Here is a 20,088-nt window from a genome sequence, read left to right on the forward strand (position 1 = left end):
AGAGATGATGGTGGTGGTAATAGGGATGGCGAAAGAGATTAGTGGTGAAGTTGTGGTAGTGGTAGTGTAAATGGAGTGACAGGGGTGAAAGAGAGGTAATGGTAGTAGTAGTGGTAGTGGTGGTAGTGGAGTGGTGGTGATGATAGTAGTAATAGTAGTTGTAGAGGTGAAGTGGCGATAGTGGAAGTAGTGGTGGGGGTGGAATGGCGTTTGTAGTAGTAGTGAAGGTGGTAGTGGAGATGGATGGTGAGAGAGAGAAATGAGTGAGAGACAGATAGAGGAGAGAGAGAGAGAGATAAAGTGGTCGCTAAAAGTGCATTTTCTTGTAGTGGATCGATAAATCAAGAGGGAGCTCAAAAAAGAGAGGATGAGAGTGAGAGAGTGAGCAACGCAAACACAGTGAGAGAGAGAGAGAGAAAAAGAAAGAGATAGAGAGTGAGAGTGAGAGACAGAAAAGAGACATAGAGAGAAGAGAGATAGACGAGAGAGACAGAGAGATAGAGAGAAGAGAGATGAGCGAGAGAGACATAAAGAGAAGAGAGATGAACGAGAGAGACAGAAAGAAAGATAGAGAGAAGAGAGATGAACGAGAGAGACAGAGAAAGATGAGAGATGAGCGAGAGAGATAAAGAGAAGAGAGATGAGCGAAAGAGACAGAGAGAGAAAAGAGATGAGAGAAGAGATAGATGAGCGAGAGAGAGAGACAGATAGACAGACAGACAGAAAGAGAAGAGTGATGAGTAAGAGAGAGAAAGAGAAGAGAGAAAGAAAGATGAAAAAATGAATGAAAAGATATAGACAAAGAGAGAGAGAGAGAGAGAGCGAAAAGAGATAGACGAGAGAGAGACAGAGAGAGATGAGCGAGAGAGATAAAGAGAAGACAGACAGAGAGAGAAGAGAGATGAGAGATGAGAGAGATAAAGAGAAGAAAGATGGACGTGAGACACAGAGAGAGAGACAGAGACAGAGACAGAGACAGAGACAGACAGAGAAGAGTGATGAGTGATGAGTGAGACAGAGAAAGAGAAGAGAGACAAAGACATAGAGAGAAAGAAAGGAACAGACAGACAAAGAAGAGTGATGAGTGAGAAAGAGAGAGACAAGAGAGACAGAGACACATAGAGAAAGAGAGAGAGAGACAGACAGAGAAGAGTTATGAGTGAGAGAGAGAAAGAGAAGAGAGACAGAGACAGAGAGATAGAGATAGAAAGATGAAAAAATTGGTGAAAAGAGAAATGTTCGAAAGAGTAAAACAACGTCGCCTTTATTTTTTTATTTATTTTTTGTAACAGAAAAATACCGTTGCATTTATTTAAACCATTTTATGACCATATATATATGAAGCTGTCTTAAAGCCACAATATATATATATATATATATATTTTATATTATATATATATATATATATAATAAGAAAGAAAATTTAAAAAAAAAAGAAGGAAAATTTTTTTTGAGCCAGCTCAACCCGTGTTTTTTTAGTCGCCAATTACTTTTATAAATCCCTCAAATTTAAATTAGAAATGTCTCCCTCCAAATTTAAATTAACAATAGTGTTTGATTATTGTTAACCGTGTATAACGTAAAAATAATTTTAAAAAGTTGAAAAAATTAATTATTAAAAAATTAAGAAAAATTTTAAAATTTGAAATAATATCAATAAGTCTTACAAAATTTGAAATAATATCAATAATATCAATAAAATTTGAAATAATGAAATAATATCATTAATATTTTGAGATAATAAAAAATAAAATAAGATATTAATATTTTTGGATGGTGGGTGTACAACCTCTTCATAAAAATAAAATAAAATAAAGCAGCTATTTTGTTTAGTCAAATTTTCAAGTGGAGACTAATGGTATTTTTGTTAATAAAATAAAATACTATTTTGTTAATTTTTTTATTTTCATTCGGCTACCAAACAATTTAGTAGCCAAAAGTAGGTCTACAGCGACTAAAATTTGCTTAAAATATTTTAAAAAGTTGAAAAAATTAATTATTAAAAAATTAAGAAAAATTTTAAAATCTGAAATAATATCAATAAGTCTTACATTTTACACACTTAGCCCTCGTTTTGATAATGATATTGAAAAATGTATTTAAATGATAAATTATTACATTTTAAAAATATTCATTACATTTTAATAATATTAATTTTTCATTACAACCCTACAGAAATTACCATTACCTAAAGGAACACTTTACCATTATTAAACAATCGGCTACCAAAATATTTAGTAGCCAAAAGTAGGCCTTTGGCGACTAAAAAGTAATTTAGTCGGTGAATCCCCCGTTTTTGGCGACCAAAATTCTGGTCGCCAAAGGTATTTTATAATTTTTTTATTTTCATTCGGCTACCAAAATATTTAGTAGCCAAAAGTAGGCCTTTGGCAACTAAAAAGTAATTTAGTCGGTGAATCCCCCGTTTTTGGCGACCAAAATTTTGGTCGCCAAAGGTATTTTATAATTTTTTTATTTTCATTTGGCTACCAAACTATTTAGTAGCTAAAAGTAGGCCTTTGGCGACTAAAAAGTAATTTAGTCGGTGAATCCCCTATTTTTGGCGACCAAAATTTTGGTCGCCAAAGGTATTTTATAATTTTTTTATTTTCATTCGGCTACCAAACTATTTAGTAGCCAAAAGTAGGCCTTTGGCGACTAAAAAGTAATTTGGTCGCCAATTGTGATATGTTTAGCTACTAAAAAATTTTTTAGTCGCCAATTGTATTTTTTTTAGCTACTAATTTTTTTTTAGTCGCCAATAATCAACATTCCCCTACTAAAAAAAATTAGTAGCTAAAAGGTTGACTTTTGCCGACTAAAATTAATTTTGGTAGCCAATTCCCACACTTTTGGCGACTAAATTTGTTTTGGTAGCCAAAAATAGTCGGCAAAAATGTGTTTTCTTGTAGTGTACAGTGGTTTTCATATAAGCTCTATTATTATTTTATTGTTGTTGTTGTGGTGGTGTTTATCATATGATAAATAAAATAATATAAATAAGAAAATGATATAATTATAATATTGTTGAATTAGTAGTAATAATAATTTATTTTCATTTTTAGTCATTAAGAAAGGGGAAACAAAAGGTGAAAACAAAAGCAAAAAATGATGAAGATGATGCAAATCTCTACATCGTCCCAGTTGTGGATGTTGATCTGAATTGTGAGAATTTTACATGTGATTCCATTATTCCTTTTCTTCTTTCTTTTTTTGTTCTTTTTTTTTTTCAATTTTACAATAACCAAATGAATATTTTTTTTGATCAATAAAAAACACTTTATTGAGATCATTACATTACATCAATAAAGACGGTGGACGCACAAGTATCACAGCAAAACAAAATGATCCAAACTAAATTGGCACCATTAAGCAAGCTTAATCATCTGCTAGCATCACAATAAGTTGGTAAGTAACCAACCAAACAAGATTAAAGCAAAAGGTTTAAAATACAACAACACAAGCAAACAAACTCAAACCCTATGTTGTTTTGGCTATTAGCATATGATTGGTTTCGTTTTCTTGTGCCAACTTAATTGAAATATGTTGTGCTAATTTAATTGGAATATGTTCCTAAAATAATGATGTTGTTTACCACAATCCTCTTTTATTGATGTTTCTTTGCAATAAAAAAATGAATGAAAAGTAATTTCCTTTCACCTAGGCCATGATAAAACTGCAAGTTCAATTCTGGCCCAACAAATTTCAGTTCTATTGCTAAATTCTTGCACCAAAGAATATTAAAGCTGATGAACTAAAAATTCATGGACAAATTCAAATTTAGTAAACAATTTGATTGCATTAAGCTTGTTTTGTAATATGCAGAAAGTCCAGCCCCTCCAATTCAAAATTCACACACCCTTTAGAGCTCTAATTATACGCTAAGGAACTCAAACACAATAAAGATAAAAGAAGCGAACTCACACACAGTAAAGATAAAAGAAGCACTGAAATTGCCAAGGGCTTTTAGCGTGTGATGGCATGTAAGTTGGCCTCCCTGGTGGATTCCCTCTCCCTCACTAACACCTAACCCCTACCTTCTATTTAAGGATATCGTTTGGCAAAATAAATATAAATAATAAATCAATAAATAAAAAGTACTAAAATTTCTCAAATGTGTGTTTTTATTTTTATTTTTATTGAGCATGATGTCAAGATTTCAGTCTTATCCTTGCATCATACAATTTCTATTACCCTATTTCCCTCATATTAGTTATTTTATTTTAAATTTAAATACACTGGCTAGATAGAGATCCTACCTACATAAATAAATTCTCTCCATAAATGGAAAAAGATCCCAACAGTCATTTTGATGGAAACCAAATCGAATCTTATTAAAATTTCGATCTAGATTGTAAGATCTTAAAATCTTAATTAATTTGTCCAAACAATCTAAATCACATTAAGATTTACAATTTTGTAAAATTTTAAAGTAGTTACAATTCTACTTACAAACAAAAATTTGAAAATAGAAAAAAATATATATTTAAATTAACATTTGGTCTCACACACTCTGCCATCCCATTTTCTACACAGTTTTTTCTGTTTTAATTTATATATGTTTGTTTTAAACATGGTATATATAAGTAAAAATATAATAAACACTACAAGAATTTACACATTTTGCGACCACTTTTGCCGACCAAAAAAATTTTAGTCGCAAAAAAATGACATTTGGCGACCAAATATTAATTAGTCGCGAATGATCATTATTTTTGGCGACCAAATATTATTGGTCGCAGAAGGTTATATTTTGGCGACCAAAAAATATGTTGGTCGCAAAAAGTGGTATACTTTTGCCGACCAACTACAAATTTGGTCGCGGAAGGTCACATATTTTTTGGCGACCAAAAATTTGGTTGCGAAAAACTTATTTTCAGCAACCAAACAAAATTAGTCGCCAAATTAGTACTTTTCGTGACTAATATTTTAGTCGCCATTGATTGAGATTTGGCGACTAAAAATTTTTGTCGGTGAAAGAACCTGTTTTTGCGACTAATTTGATCTTTTGGTTGCAGAGAGTTTGGGGGGAAATTTGATTTTTATAGAGGCGGGAATTGAAAATTTTTGGTGACAAAAACATTTAGTCGTCATTTTTAAAACAAAAACCATTTGTACCACGCATTCACCTTCACATGCTCTCTCTCTCTCTCTCTCTCTCTCATTTCCTTTTGTTTGCATCGCTCTCCTACTACTAATTACCCCAACCTACTCCATCCACCAGCTCCAGCTATGAAAAAGCATATACATACACTTTCAAAACCCATATCATAAATTTCTAGGGTTTGAATTTTCAAATGCAAATCCATTCTTCTTCTTCTTCATAGATCAGAGAGAGAGAGTGTGTGTGATAAATTGAAATTGATAATGCCAAGGCAGAATCGGCTTGTGGAGGGTTGGATTCCCGGATCTTGCAAGATCCAAAAGAGGGGTTGCTCTTCGTCTTCGTCTTCGTCTTCGTCTTCGTCCTCTGTGTTGCAAAATTACTGATTCAAGCGGGCCATTTTGGTGGGTAAGCCTCGGGGATCCAGATCGAGCACTCCGAGGTGGGTTTCTTTTTGGTGGGTTTCTTCGTCCTCTGTCTTATCCATCTCACAGTCCTGTTTCAGAGGTGGGTTTCTTTTTCTTTTTTTGATAAATTTCTTTGATTGCTGTTTGGTTGCTGAGAAAACAGTTGAATAAAAAGGATATTTCTATTAGTAGTTGGTGTTTTCAAAATGTTTGATGTGTTGATGGTATTGTAGAAATTGGTAGCTGTTTAAACAAAATTAACTTGCAATTTAGATAGAAATATCAAATTGGCTTGCAGAAGGACAAACAACTTAAAATTTGTGAAAATTTTAGAAGCATAAATATATGAAGCTTGGTTCCTTTCATGTGAAAAAATATCTGCAGTGCTTTGGCGTGTTTGAATCAGAAACTGCAACCACTTAAAATTATAAGATTGGTGTTGTTGGAAATTTCTATTGTTTACCTTCCTTTCATGTGTAATAATAACTATGTGCAGTTCTTTGGTGTGTTTGAATCTCGGTAAAAAGGTACCCATTTTGCTTGCTAAAACACAAAAAACATAAAAAGCCTTCAATTTAAATGGTTAAAAAAAATATATGGGGATAAATTCTTTAAGCTTTGCATTAAGAAGCTTGGATTTGCCAAATGTTTTTCTTTTCCATTTCTTTCTCATACACTTTATGAAGCAAGTACTTCTTCTGCTAAGTCCCTGTAACTTGTCAAGTCAAATATTTATTAATACCTGATTGAGGATGTGTTCATTTCTGTTGGAGCTAGCAATATTCATAGAAACTGCCATGTTTTTGAGTTTTCAAACCATGCCAATGTTGTTCTGTTAATTAGATGTATATCTAGAGCTAATTTCACATTTTCTATTTTCAACAGCTCAGAGCTTTCATTAAAGCTCATAATCTTCATGACACTCAGATATTTGCCAAAATTGAGACAGTGGAGGTAAGCTAGGCATTGACATTATAATTGAATTCCTGAAGGAAATGATATGTTCTATTTTGCTGTTATATAATTACAACTGTAGTGTATAGATGGAACTATCACCATTAACCTTAGCCCCAGAAAAAAAAAAAAAAAAAAAAAAAAAAAAAAAAAAAGCTATTTTAGGAAAACCACTAATTTTTATGTTAAGAAAATAGAAATATTTAATAGTGAGGGAGTGGACACCAAATAGTGTACTCTAAACATTAGATTCAATTTAGAATTTCATGCCTTGGAAATGTCTGAGAGGGGAACCAATGAACAAAAGCAACCATTTAAGAAATGCTTTCACTCCATGGGATATTATGGTGGTCTCTTTACATTAAAATTATTGCTACAAATGTGACAGTTTGATTTGGAGACTTCTGGACGCATACATGGATGGATTTTTGTCTATGATTTTTTTGTTGCTGTTTTGTGACATCTCGTAGGTGGATAGTCATGATTAGCTCATTGTTTGAAAATAATCATTAAGGAATTAATGAAGACGAACAAGATCTCCCTATGTGCCCCCGGTGATGTTCAAACAGTGAGAAAAATATGAGATCTATAGCAGTCTGCAATTTGTAAATGGCAGAAACTTAAATGAGCCAATTTCTATATACATGTTTGGCAAATGTTGTAAATGAGTGAAGTGATAAATTAGTATGCTCTTTCTTGATATTGATGCTGCCATGATTGTTATTATTATTCTTGTTATTGTTGTGGTTATTATTATATTGTGAGAAGTAGAGAACGTAGCTAAAGGGGTCCACAACAAATTCATTTTCTTACTATTTTTACATACTTTGACTCAGAGTTTGGTAGGTTAATTGCAGAGTATCCATTTCTGATTTTGTGTTTTGTTCAATATTTGTGTGGCTATGAAAACATTGGAGATTTATTCATTCTTTTGTCTAGAACCTGCAAGACTTTACATTTGAAGTCTCTAGCTAAAGAAAGCTTTAAAAAGGAAAAGAACAGAAAAAGTATAAAGTTTATCTGGAATTGACATAAAAAAAGTTGAGGAATTGATCTTCTTAAGTTATTGATTACCTTCTTCGTATGACTTTGTAGGGTAATAGCCTTATGAGGATCCTTAATATAGCAGCATTTGCTGTGTCAGGATATTCTTGTACAGAGGGAAGAAATTGCAAGCCATTTAATCCATTATTGGGGGAGACATATGAAGCTGCTTATCCAGATAACGGCCTCCGTTTTATCTCAGAGAAGGTATTTTTAATTGTTGCTTGAAGTTTTAAAATGTTAAGTGCTTCATATATAATATATTTTTTCCAAGTTTGTGATGTTTAAAGTTGTATATGATTCACTACCTTCCTGATCCTATTCTGTGGGAAGAGATCTATAGAAAAATACTGTTATGCTTATCTGTAACTAACATATATAGAAAATGCTGTAGTTTTTTATTTTATTTTTTATACTTTAAGAATAGATTTTTGAGTCTCCAAACTAGGGGTAAGGTTGACTACCTATTACCTCTCCCAAACCCTTATAAAGCAAGAATTGTGTACTGGGTACAACCTTTGAAAATAGATTTTTACCTGTGTGATGTGTCACTCAATTGTAATGTATAGATGGAACTATCACCATCACCATAGAACTATCACCATTAACCTTAGACAGATCTTACCTTTCTCCAAAAAAAAAGCTTTAACAACCCCCTGTTTCGCCTAGTATGTATCTTTTTATTTTGTTTAAAATTAATCGATCTTTTCCCAGAATTAAAAAAATTACCCAGAATTAAAATATACGTATAAGATGTATTCTTTGTATAACCCTCAATCACTAACTTTAAATTTACATTGCACACTTTATTTTCCTTATAAAATTATGCCTATAATTTATTATTTTGTGATAAATGTCACTATTGTACTGATCTAATAGCCTCATATCAGTTGTCTCATACCAATGCAACAAGGTCATACCAATGAAATTGACACCCAAGGTATTTGGATTTGCAGGACAAGTTTGTTAGTGGAACCAAGGTTGAGTTAGGTTTCCTATTTCATCGATACACTTTGTTTCGTTCCTTGACATCTGTGACCCAATCTTCAATATTGAGAAGATTTCTTCATCCCTTATGGCTTTGATTCATGGCTTTTAATTGTTGTTTTTATCACAAGTAATGCCTTTTTTTTCCCTTCTTTAATTTGTTTTTCCCCTTTTTTTGCATCATGTAGCATTTGTGTATCTGGGACAGCATCTTTTTTTGTGTATGCATGGGACAGCATCTTAAGCTTGCTTTCATTGCAGGTACCTGGATCATAATCAATTTACTGGGAGAATCCCGGATGCATTCTATAAGCACACTTTCTTGAAAGAAATGTGAGTTTCTGTCTTCAATCACTACAAGCAAATTACAGTTACCCAACACTAGGTCAAATGCTAAGGTGCCGTTTCGTAACACTTACGTTTTCAGTTTTCTGTTTATATTTACAAAAATTTAAAAAAATCAAATAAAAACTTGTTTGGTAAAATTTTTAATTTATAAATCAGTGGTCTCAGTTTATAAATTTGGCCAAAAAATGTGTTTCCATTTTGAGTTTTCAGTTTTTTTTTTTACCACCCAACATTAGCCACCACCCGCCACCATTTTCCACCACCGTCTTCCGCCACCACCACCCACCTGCCACCACCACCTACCACCCACCACTCACCTGCCACCCACTCGCCACCACCACCCACCACCACTACCACCACCCACCTGCCATCCACCCGCCACCACCCGCCACCACCCGCCACTACCATCCACCGCCTGCCACCACCACCCGCTACCTACTTGCCACTATCACTCACCACCACCAGCCACCTGCCACCACCATTCACTACCTGCCACCACCACCAGCCACCTGCCACCCACCCACCACCACCACCCACCACCACCACCCACTCGCTACCACCTACCACTTGCCACCATTACCCACCCACCTATCACCCACTTGCTACCACCTGCCACCGTCACCCGCCACCACCACCACCACCACTACCCACTCACTACTCACTACCACCCACCACGCGCCACCGTCACTCACACATCCACCACCCGCCACCCACCCGCCACCACCACCTACCCACTACCCACCGCTACCACCCGCTACCGTCACTCACCCGCCCACCACCACCACCCACCTGCCACCACCCGCCACCACCAACTACCTACCACCTACCATCACCACTTTCCACCACCGTCTTCCGCCGCCACTTGCCACCACTTGCCATTTCTCACATTTTTTTATATTTTTAATTTTTTTAAAACATTTTGTCAATTACCAAACATGTTTGTAGTTTATGTTTTTCTAAAAATAAACAAAAACCAGTTTATAAAATTTTTGTAAATATAAACTGAAAACGTAAACGTTACCAAACACACCCTAACTGATTAAATGTTGTCACAGGTATATTGAAGGAAATGCTTTCTGGCCAGGTGTGAACCCTATTGGCATCCACAATGTCCAGCACTATGTCAATGGTCAGGTTGTCATCGAATCAGCACGGGATACTCTGGAATCTTGTAGTAAAGCACAAACGGACTCTTATCAGGAGGAAGTTGCAGTTGCTTAGAAACATATCTAGCTTATTCACAGTCTAATAGTTTTTTGGACTATTTGTATTTTAGTCATGGTGTTTGCATAACATCTTGAATTTGGAATTTGCAATGTTTCTATGGTACCTTCTCATATGTATATATAGAAAGTTTATTTTATATTGTATCAATATTTAGCACTTGAGTACTTCTAGTTTGTGTTTTAAATGAATTATTAGTTTGCATAACATCTTAGGTTTATTATGGATTGAATGAATTATTAGGAATTACAGGTGTATTATTTTTCTGCTTTGGCGACCAATTTATTAGTCGCGACACATAAATAATTTTTTTTCGCAAAAAATGACAATTACCGACCAAGAGTTTTGGTTGCAAAAAATACATTTATTGCTGACCAAAACACTCTTGGTCATGGAAACTCAGTTTTGCCGACCAAAAGTTTTGGTTGCGAAAAGTAACAAATGGCGACCAAAACCTTTTTTGGTCGTGGAATGTCACAATTGGCGACCAAATTTTTTGGTCGAGGAATGTCACGATTGGCGACCAAACTTTTTGGTCGAGGAATGTCACGATTGGCGACTAAACTTTTTGGTCGTTGAATGTAATAATTGGTGACCAAACTTTTTAGTCGTGAAAATATCACTTTTCGCGACCAAAATGTTTTAACGACTAAACAAATTAGTCGCGGTAATGATATATTTCGCGACCAAAAATTTAGTCGGCAAATCCGACTTTTCCCGACCAATCAAAATTTTGGTCGCGAATTACTTTTGCCGACCCTCAATTGGCGACCAAAGTAGCGACCAAAAAAATTGGTCGCGGATAACTTTTGCCGATCAAAAATAGACTTTTAGCGACTAATTTTTTTATTGTCAAAAGTGTTAATTCTTGTAGTAAAATTTGAAGTGGCAAAATAGAATTAAACTATTATATGATACAATGATCAAGCTGAAAAAGTGAACGGCATTCAAAAAAAATAACTTTTGACACCAAATTTCAGAGTAGCATTGAAAAATTTAAAAAAAAAAAATGGAATTGTAATAAGTTTAAAATTACTTTTTCATGTTAGACCATCCAATTTGAGCCTATAGGCTCCACGCTTTGATGATTAGATTCGTTAATTTTTAAAAATTTTATATGTAAATTATTATTTATAAAATATTGTATTGATTTGATAATTATATGATTTTATCCTTTTTTTGTACCAATATAGCAAAAGAATGAAAAGTTTAAGAACACAAAAATTAACCACCGCGGAGATTTAGGATTTGAGCTTGGAGGCAAAAACACATAATTTTTCATCGAAAAAAAATTATAAAATTATAAATTTTAATTTATACCTGCACAAAAAATGAATAATCGGATATTTTTTGTCAACATAATTGAGAACTCTATTACTATGTCTCTGTCTATTTAAAAATGTTGTAATCTAACATATATAAAAACATCTATGATAAACTAGACATCAAAATCTTAATTAATAGCTCTTTCTCAATAAATATGATCAAATAACTTACTACAAATCGTTTTTCATCTTATTATGCAGTTTAGTTTTGAAAGGAAAAAAAAAATTATTATTGAAAATGTACGTTTTTATGAGTATAATGATAATCCATTTCAATAAGCGGTATTAAATTTTATGGACTTATTTTAAGAATGTTATATTGAAGTAGACAATATTTTTATTCCCATACAGTATTCCTATTTTTAGAGAATAAATAAATAAGAATGAATGCAAAATAAGATGCATAAGCAAATTATTAAAGTATAATTTTATCAAAGAAGAAAAAATAAATAAATGATATATGTACATAAAATAAGAATAATTATAAGAATATAAGTAACTTTAAACAATAGAAATATAACAAATAATAAATAGATAGATTAATATTTGATAAAACTCAATTTAAAAATTATTTTTAAAATTTTGTAATATAATTAATTTGAAAGGTACAAACTATTAAAATTTTGGAGTGCAAAGTAATCCAATTTAAAATTATTTTACTAAGTAGTGCGACCACCCTTCCCTCACCCCAGATCCATCCTTGTCAACCACGAAACAATTTTCTATGGATGTACATCTTTTTATAGGTCCCATTAGTAACTGATTTTTGCATTAAGTAAAATAGAGAAACTGCAAAACAAATGATCTGATCATGAACTTAGTTACCAATCTTCATTCCATTATTACAGACTCAAAACTCTTTTCTGGAATAAAGAAGCTTTAACAGAAATAGAGATCCACCAATCAACACTTACAAAGAGAAACTGTGCAGAAAAAGGATTAAAAAAAAAAAAAAAAAAGAGAAAACAAACTCCAACTCTAAAGGGAAAAAGAAAAAAGCAATGAATTGCTGAGAACAACAATATTATGATGATTATATCTTCTTTTTTTTATCATAATTTTTTTATGATATTATGTGTCACTCACTGCAACTTGCATTGGTAACAAGTATAAGTAGTGAGATTCGTTAAACCAACACAGTATTTAACACAATAAATTATGATAAGAAAATATGATCATCTAAGATTATTGTGTTTGAGAGAATCATCAATCTTCTTCTGGTGGTGGTAACTTGTTTAAGTCCTGAACCAGCTTTATAGAAGAAGGAGGAGGAGGTTCCTCTTCGTTGGGAGGTGTTGGTGTTGGCTCCTCTTCATCTGCAGTTGGTAACGCATTCAGATCCAATTGATCCCTAGATTCCCCACCCTCCCTCTGAACCGGTGGCGGCGCAGCCACCACCACTTCCGCCGCCTGCCCAGCACCAGCACCAGCACCACCGACGAGACCTAGAACATCACCAAACTCTTCACGACTGAAAACAGGAGGTGGGAAAGCACCCTTCCAGGAACGCTCTGGATGGGTCCTCAAGTGACCCCCTAAACTGTGGTGGTTGAGAAAATCATCTCTGCCGCATACAAAGCAGCGAAAAACTCCCTGTGGAGGAGGAGCTTCTCCGCCTTGCCCTGCCGAAGATCCTTCTCCTGCATCCATCCCTTCTCGAGTTCTCTTCCTCTGACTACCAACCCCGCCGCCACCACCAGCAGTAGCCTCAATTTGAAGTACTTCCATACCAGTAGACACTCCTCCCATTCCCATTCCCATTCCCATTCCCACACCAACACCACCACTAGTAGACTCTCCTCCAACACTGGTAGTGTCGCCAACACCACCACCCTCCCCAACATGTCCTCCAGCCCCGAGTACTGGTTGTCCGGATGGTCTAACACTAGTCCCGGCAACATTAGGCCTCGGGGTTTCAAGTTCTTGCCCAGAGGCAGGAGGAGAAGTATTGGATGGTCCTTCTCCAACACGCCGAGGGCTCGGGGCTTCGCTAGTGTTGGGAGGGGGGTTGGTGGTAGAGTCTTTGCCATGTGGGTTCGTCATTGTCTCAACACTGGATTGAGTAATAATAATAATAATAATTCACAGAATCAGAAAGGGTTTTGAATGTGGTGGCAATGGCTTGGGGGTGGCCTATATATATGTTGGTGGGAAAATTTTGAATTTGATGATAGCAGTTAGCCGTTGTTTACTCCCAATGTATCTGGCTTATAAGAAAGGTTACGTCGCTTCATCTTCTACCGTCCGTGTTGAGGGTAATGCAGACGTGCCGTCCAGATTTGCTCATCGGAGGGGAGATTGATGGCGCGGTGCATGGCTATGGTGTCGCGATTGGTACCGTATCGTAAAGGCGGGAATCTAACGGTTACATTTTGGCGCCGGTTTGGGACGAGTATAACCATATGAATTTTTTTTTCATGAAAATGATTATGAGAGATTTATAATTTTTGAATTACCTTGATTAGTGTGTGGTGCTTTATTCTAAGTGTAATCCAAGGGTCACAAAACTTTTATGATTATTTTCATGAAAGATTTTTCATGATACCTAACATTGCTGATGTCTAAATGGGTGGATTCAGTGGAACAAACTAACATATCATTAATATTATACTATTTATCATCATTTTTATTTTTATATCATATGTCTTATGTATTACCTAATTACTGAATGTAGCATATTGACAACAAGTGATATTTGGGGAGAAAAAAGTTGGACTTTTTAGATCAAAATAGTTAATAAAAAAAAATATCACATCAAATTTATAATTATTTTTTTTTTTATAAATATCACATCACATCATATCACATACAACTATAAAAAAAAATTTAACTATCTTTCCAAACATAACTATTTTAATCTATTAAAATAGTCCAAAAATTAAAATAGTTAACTTGTCAAACACTCACATTGTGGGGTTTCACATATGTTTCATTAATATAGACGGTTGTGGACTTAATATATATACTTAGGCTTTCTTTGGAAAATAATTAAAATAGATAAAAAAAAATAAAAAAATTATTATAAATTGCTACATCAATTTTTTTAAAAATATTTTTTTACATATCTTTTGGTAATAAATCAATTAAAATAATTAATTCCCAAATAAGTCATTAACAGACGTAACGGTAACACTTGTGAGCTAGCTAATATGCTTAACAAATGCACCGGAAATGGGAAAACTTGATAGCATCATAGCACGTACAATGAAGAATGCATCGTATATATCAGATGATAAATAAAGTAAATATACAAATAAAAAGATAACAGTGTACTATTATTGAATTAATATTAATCGGTCAGAGAAGAAAAAATTAAACAAAAATCAAAACAAAAATGATGAGAAGGTAATAAATATTTGCATTGTCACTGGTGGTGGATTTTGATACTGTCATTCTGTTTGGTTGTGTTGGAGTTTTATGTGGAGAATAAAAATACAAAATTGATATATAAGAAAATTTTATAAATTCAAAGAAATCTAAATTTCCTAACATAATAATAATAATAATAATAATAATAATAATGGTTAGAAAACTTGAGTAACTCGCTAATTATGTACTAAGAAACTCACACAAAAATAAATAAATAAAGCACTAAAATTTTTCAAATTTTGAGCATGTCAAATTGGAGGTTTGAGAATGAAGTGTTTCTGGATCTAGCCCATATCCAGTTGGAGATCAAGATTGGACTCGTCCAATCCGCATTGTGGGCTCATTTTTGGGCCATGTTTAAACGATCTGAATCGTCATATTTTAAGATTTGTTAAATATATTATTCATATAAAAAATCAAGTCGATCGGATTATATGTGTTCGAATAAGTTTTAAATAAAAAAATAGACAGTAAGAAAATAAATAGTTCATATAAAATTGATTCAAATACGTGATTTCCATTATTCGATCAATTTAATTTTTTGTATGAATGATATACTCAACGAATCTTAAAATGTAAACGATTTAAATTATTAAAACGAAACTCAAAAATTGACCCACAATACAGACTGAATAGTCTAATCTTAATCTCTACGTGGAGACTGCACGGTTTTTAAGTTGTGCTCTATACTAGGATCATCGTCACACCGCAGCACAATGCAATTTCTTTTAATGGGGCAGTATTCCTCTTCTATCAATTGTCTTATCTATAATAATAAAAAGAAAAGAAAAGAGGGACTGACTGGAGGTCCTACTCACATAAAAATGATTTTTCCTAATGGTATTGCTCTAAAGACAGGATTTTGTAATATTTGACTATTTAAATTAAATTAAATTAAAAAAAAAAATCTATTGATAAAAATTAGTAGTTAGTTGTTAAATTATCACATTGAGATAGTTGAACTTTCAGCCTCTCCTTAGAAACACTTATCCTCTATTTCATTTTTAAGAATAGAACCTAAAACCTCATTTTAAGAAAGACTTAATGGTCAAAGGACTAATCACTCAGGTTAGAACTCCTTGATTAAATTAAATTTAGTTACCATATAAAAAAAAAAAAAATTTGTTTAGAAACCCTTTTGGGGAGACCCCTACCACTCCTACAGTGATGTGGATCAATGATGTATTTGTATTTTTTTTTTTCTTTCTTTCTCTTTCTTACTTGGACCAATCACAAGTTAGTAGGAGTTGTAGGGGTGACGTTTTGTGAGAGTCTGAATCATTACTGGTAAAAAAATGAATTAGGAAAGTTTTCATTAATTATCATTAAATTTTTATAACTTTACATTGAATATTTGACTTCTTAAATCGAGTTTAGTTACCAGATAAATAAATGAATTATAAATTTTTTCATTAATTAACATTAATTTTTTCCCCTAAATCTTTCCCTTTTAAGTCTCTCCTTCACAATCTTTAAAAAAAAAAAAAAAAACAAACAAGAGTTACCTCCTTCAAATTTTAAACCAAAATTTTGAAATGAAAAAAAAATAAAATTATTTACTGAAAAAACATACTTAAATTAAATTTTCATCTCACACACTTTTCCCTCCCATTTTCTACACAAATTTTCAGTTTTAATCACTACTATGTGTTTGTTTTAAATTGATGCTTACTTTCCACCAATTTATTATCTAAACAATTTTACTTTCCACCAAACTATTACAGATAATCTGTCACTCGGGGTATACATCGATAATAATGCAATGTATATGAGTAATGTGTCAGACAGACTCCTAAATATAGGTCCTTATGCTATAATTATTCAAAATAGTTCCAAATTTTTTTAAAAAAAAATGGATTATTCATAATATTCGGGAGATTTGTAAAAGTTGGAAGAGTTGGTTGAAATATAGAAGTCAGATCATTAGTACCAAGCACCAATTCAACCAGCAGATCATAGCATCTAGAGAATGAAATTTGCAAAACTAAACAGCATAATTAGGTTCAATCACAATTATCCGAATTTTCTCCACACAGCGGAAGGAAAAGGAAAAAGTACAATTACCCGCGCAAAAAAAAAAGGGGGATAATTTTGTGTTATGTAAACAATTTATGAGAAACAAGTCTTAATAGTTTATGTACATAGCATTTAAATCTCCCTTTGTCTTCTATATATAAATATATATGGGGCGGGGGTGCAGGGGGGGAATTCTCATAATCATATCCTATGTCAACAAGTTCAGAGTTCTATCATAATCTGTACTCATTCATAACCAAAATAAGATTCGAAAACCTCTCCAGAGTCTGTCAAAACCAATTTCATCGGGCCCCTGACTGACAATATGTCATAGTGAACAGAATAATAACAATGACAATCATAATCTACAGACCAGGGTTCCCCAAAAGCCGCTCCACTGCAGCATGAACATTCCCTGCAGTGGCAATCAGTGCCCGTATATTCTCTTGGGTGTCAAAGAAACCCATTTCTTGTAGCTGTGAGAGCTGAGTGGCATACTGTTCTTCCGGGGGCACTATAAAAGATAAGACAGAAAAGTAAACTATGACTAGACTGGCAAAGCATGAATCAGTAGGGCACAACCGAAAAGGAAATCATAGTCACCATTCAATCTGTTAGGAATGGTTGGACTTCCAGTCCCAAGTCCCCCAAACATGTTCATCAACATCTCCAACCCCATGTTGTCTGTTGGGAAAACAATGACACTCATTCTGTGAGATAGAGCACCAAATATATATATATATATTAAAAAAGTAACAAAAGAAAATTTCTGTATAATGGCGGCTTCCTTTGTCTTGTTTATTTTGTTTTCATTTTTTACTTGTCCGGAAAAAGATCTTTTATGGGGTAACATCAAGAGAGATTTCAGATAGCCATGCTGTGCTTACAGCATCCTCTACATTCAACAAAAGATTATCATACCAACAGTTGTCAAGGATCTCATGAGATCTCTATTGTAGAAATGCCACTGACAAGTTTCCATCATTGTTGCAAAGAATTTTAAACTTGTAATAGATGTTGCTAGACAAGGTGACAACATAAATGACAAGCACCACTGTAATTAAGTGACATTCAACAAACCAATTACATGAATGAAGCAAGTCTATTGCAGGCATCTCAGGTGAGGCCAAAGAATAAACAGTTGGATTTAAAACTATTGAGCATAATGGTAAAAGATATATATAATCTGAATTTCAAGTTCCAGAGACAAGTACCTCTTCCCCCAACAGTTTGACCCACTTCCCTGCAATGGTGCAATTTCGTATAAGCAAAACAAGAAAATAATGGGCTAAATTCTAATCACCAAAACTGCATATGATTGTCTTAAAGGTGTATTAAACCAGAAAAGGCAACGTTAAAATAATCTGGACACTAACATGGGCATAATGATTGTCTCAAAAATTGTGTACTGCTATATGAAAAAAAAGTGTACATTGATAAAGGAACTGGAAATGATAAGATTGCCAGGCTTGAAGTTAGCTTCTGTTACCAAACAAATTTAAAAGTAAAATCACTTACCGGGTTGGTGGTTGCCGACCAACCTGAGATAGAAGAGTTTGCTGTAAAGTCAATAGTTGCTGAAACAGAGAAAACAGAAGTTAAGAAAGAGATGGAATGAAGAAATAAAGAAACAAGGTGAACAAATTAGCACCAAAAACAAAATTTAAAAAGGCAAACATATGCACATGCATACAGACATTCAATTGACTCATCGTTGATTGTCTGTGGACAAACACATATACACATGTGGATGTTGAATGGTCCCTACAAATATGAAAGCTCCCTCTCTAGGTTCAAATATGATGTGATTCCGACATGTTTGCATGCCAATCATGATTTTGGGATCTCCCATGCCAAGTCCAAGAAGTGGACAGAATAGAATTAAAACGGTGGACAAAATAGAATTAAAAAGGGGGACAACTGGATTCCAAGTTTAAAAGATCCAAACCAAATCAAACTTGTGTCCAAATCAAGTAGGGTGAGCTACATGAATCGTTTTTCTCCGTTTTTCTCTATCAAGGGTTATGTCCTCAGTTAAATTAAATGAATTTATTTTTTTACCAACAGCTTCTCATGTCAGTTTAGGCCTTCCTCTTCCCCTAACATTTCCATTTATGGTGATTATAACACTCTTCATTAGCGTTGTATTGTACATGATCAAACCATTTTAACCTAATCACTATCAACTTATATTCAGTTAGTGCTACTCCTACCACTTCACAAATATATTCATTTCTAGTTGTCTTTCCTGATTGCATCATGAAACTACATCAATCAGTTAACATCGTTACATGATCAATTACGGAGTTAATTATCAAGACTAAACTCATGGTAGAAACTTCCTGCCATGGCTTCTTGTAAGTATCTGAAAGTAGCAACTATAATGTATAAAGTCAAATAAAAAGTCTTACATCAAAACGTTAAACTAAATATGAAGAAAAAATGAAAACTTACCAACACGAGGCTATGGTCCAAGCATTCCACTTCTATGCTTCTCTTACTCCTAAAATACCCTAATGCAAAATGCAAACTTTGTATTCAACTTGTTTTATGCAAAACTCATGCTCCACTTCTTTCTTACTCTTTTTTTTTTTTCTTTTTCCAATACCAAGTTTTTCTCCTAACAAGACTCTGTTAGTGTCATTCCTGAACTTAGACATCTTGCCAGACCAGTTACTTGGTTTGCAGTGCTACATTACTTGGTGTGCTGTATAGCATAAATTGTATGTCTCATTTTCATTATTGCTTCTGTATGTAGTAGCTCTTCTTTATGACATGATGCTTACATGAATAATTTTCTTTTCCTGTAAAAGAACCCAGCTGGCATGCAGTGGCTGTAATTTTAATTGATAATGTTCAAAAAAACAGGAACCAGAACAGACATGGGGTGAGAACTTAAGACAGTGAGAATAGATATTTGCAACTGGTCTAGCAAAAAATAAAACCAATCTAAACGGAAAAATAGATTTTAAATAGTCAATCCAAATACATGGGATTTGAGAGAAAGACTATTGAGTTAAAATGAAGACAAAAGAAATTATAGACCTTGGTTAAAACCCAAGGGCCTGTTTGATTGTGTTTCTGTTTTCTGTTTTTATTTTTCAGAAAACATAGAAATAGTCCTTGACAAACAATTCCCAAAAAATAAATAAATGAAAGGAGAAGGAAAGAAAACTCGACCACTACTGTTAACCTCTTATTGAAACACAATAGAAATAGAGAATTCCTAAATAATACAAACTGCAAGCAACACATTAACATGCTAATAAGCAACATAACGGATTTTACTACGGAGGCAAGTCAGGACAGC

The 20,088-nt window shown here is 33.6% G+C and overlaps 2 protein-coding genes across 3 annotated transcripts in view; one reads left to right on the forward strand and one right to left on the reverse strand.

The window, feature by feature from the left end:
• The first annotated feature begins 203 nt into the window (after positions 1-203).
• LOC145821974 (uncharacterized) lies at positions 204-8,592 on the forward strand. The gene is made up of 4 exons (XM_082918542.1): positions 204-246; positions 5,376-5,611; positions 6,397-6,465; positions 7,561-8,592. The coding sequence occupies exons 1-4, from the start codon at positions 204-206 to the stop codon at positions 7,735-7,737; spliced, it is 525 nt and encodes a 174-aa protein (XP_082774668.1). The 3' UTR covers positions 7,738-8,592.
• Positions 8,593-16,737: 8,145 nt separating this feature from the next.
• The window catches only part of LOC114308272 (ubiquitin domain-containing protein DSK2b), a 7,802-nt gene continuing 4,451 nt past the window's right edge, over positions 16,738-20,088 (reverse strand). For both annotated transcript variants that reach the window (XM_028253830.2, XM_028253831.2), the window contains exons 5-8: positions 18,297-18,355; positions 17,993-18,021; positions 17,382-17,462; positions 16,738-17,292 (exon numbers count right to left, since the gene is read on the reverse strand). In XM_028253830.2, the coding sequence (XP_028109631.2) occupies positions 17,144-17,292; positions 17,382-17,462; positions 17,993-18,021; positions 18,297-18,355 (318 nt within the window). In that variant the 3' untranslated portion in view covers positions 16,738-17,143. The remainder of the gene's footprint in view (positions 17,293-17,381; positions 17,463-17,992; positions 18,022-18,296; positions 18,356-20,088) is intronic.

The sequence above is a fragment of the Camellia sinensis genome, chromosome 1 (genome assembly GCF_055761805.1).
Source record: "Camellia sinensis isolate YWXY chromosome 1, ASM5576180v1, whole genome shotgun sequence".
NCBI lineage: Eukaryota > Viridiplantae > Streptophyta > Magnoliopsida > Ericales > Theaceae > Camellia > Camellia sinensis.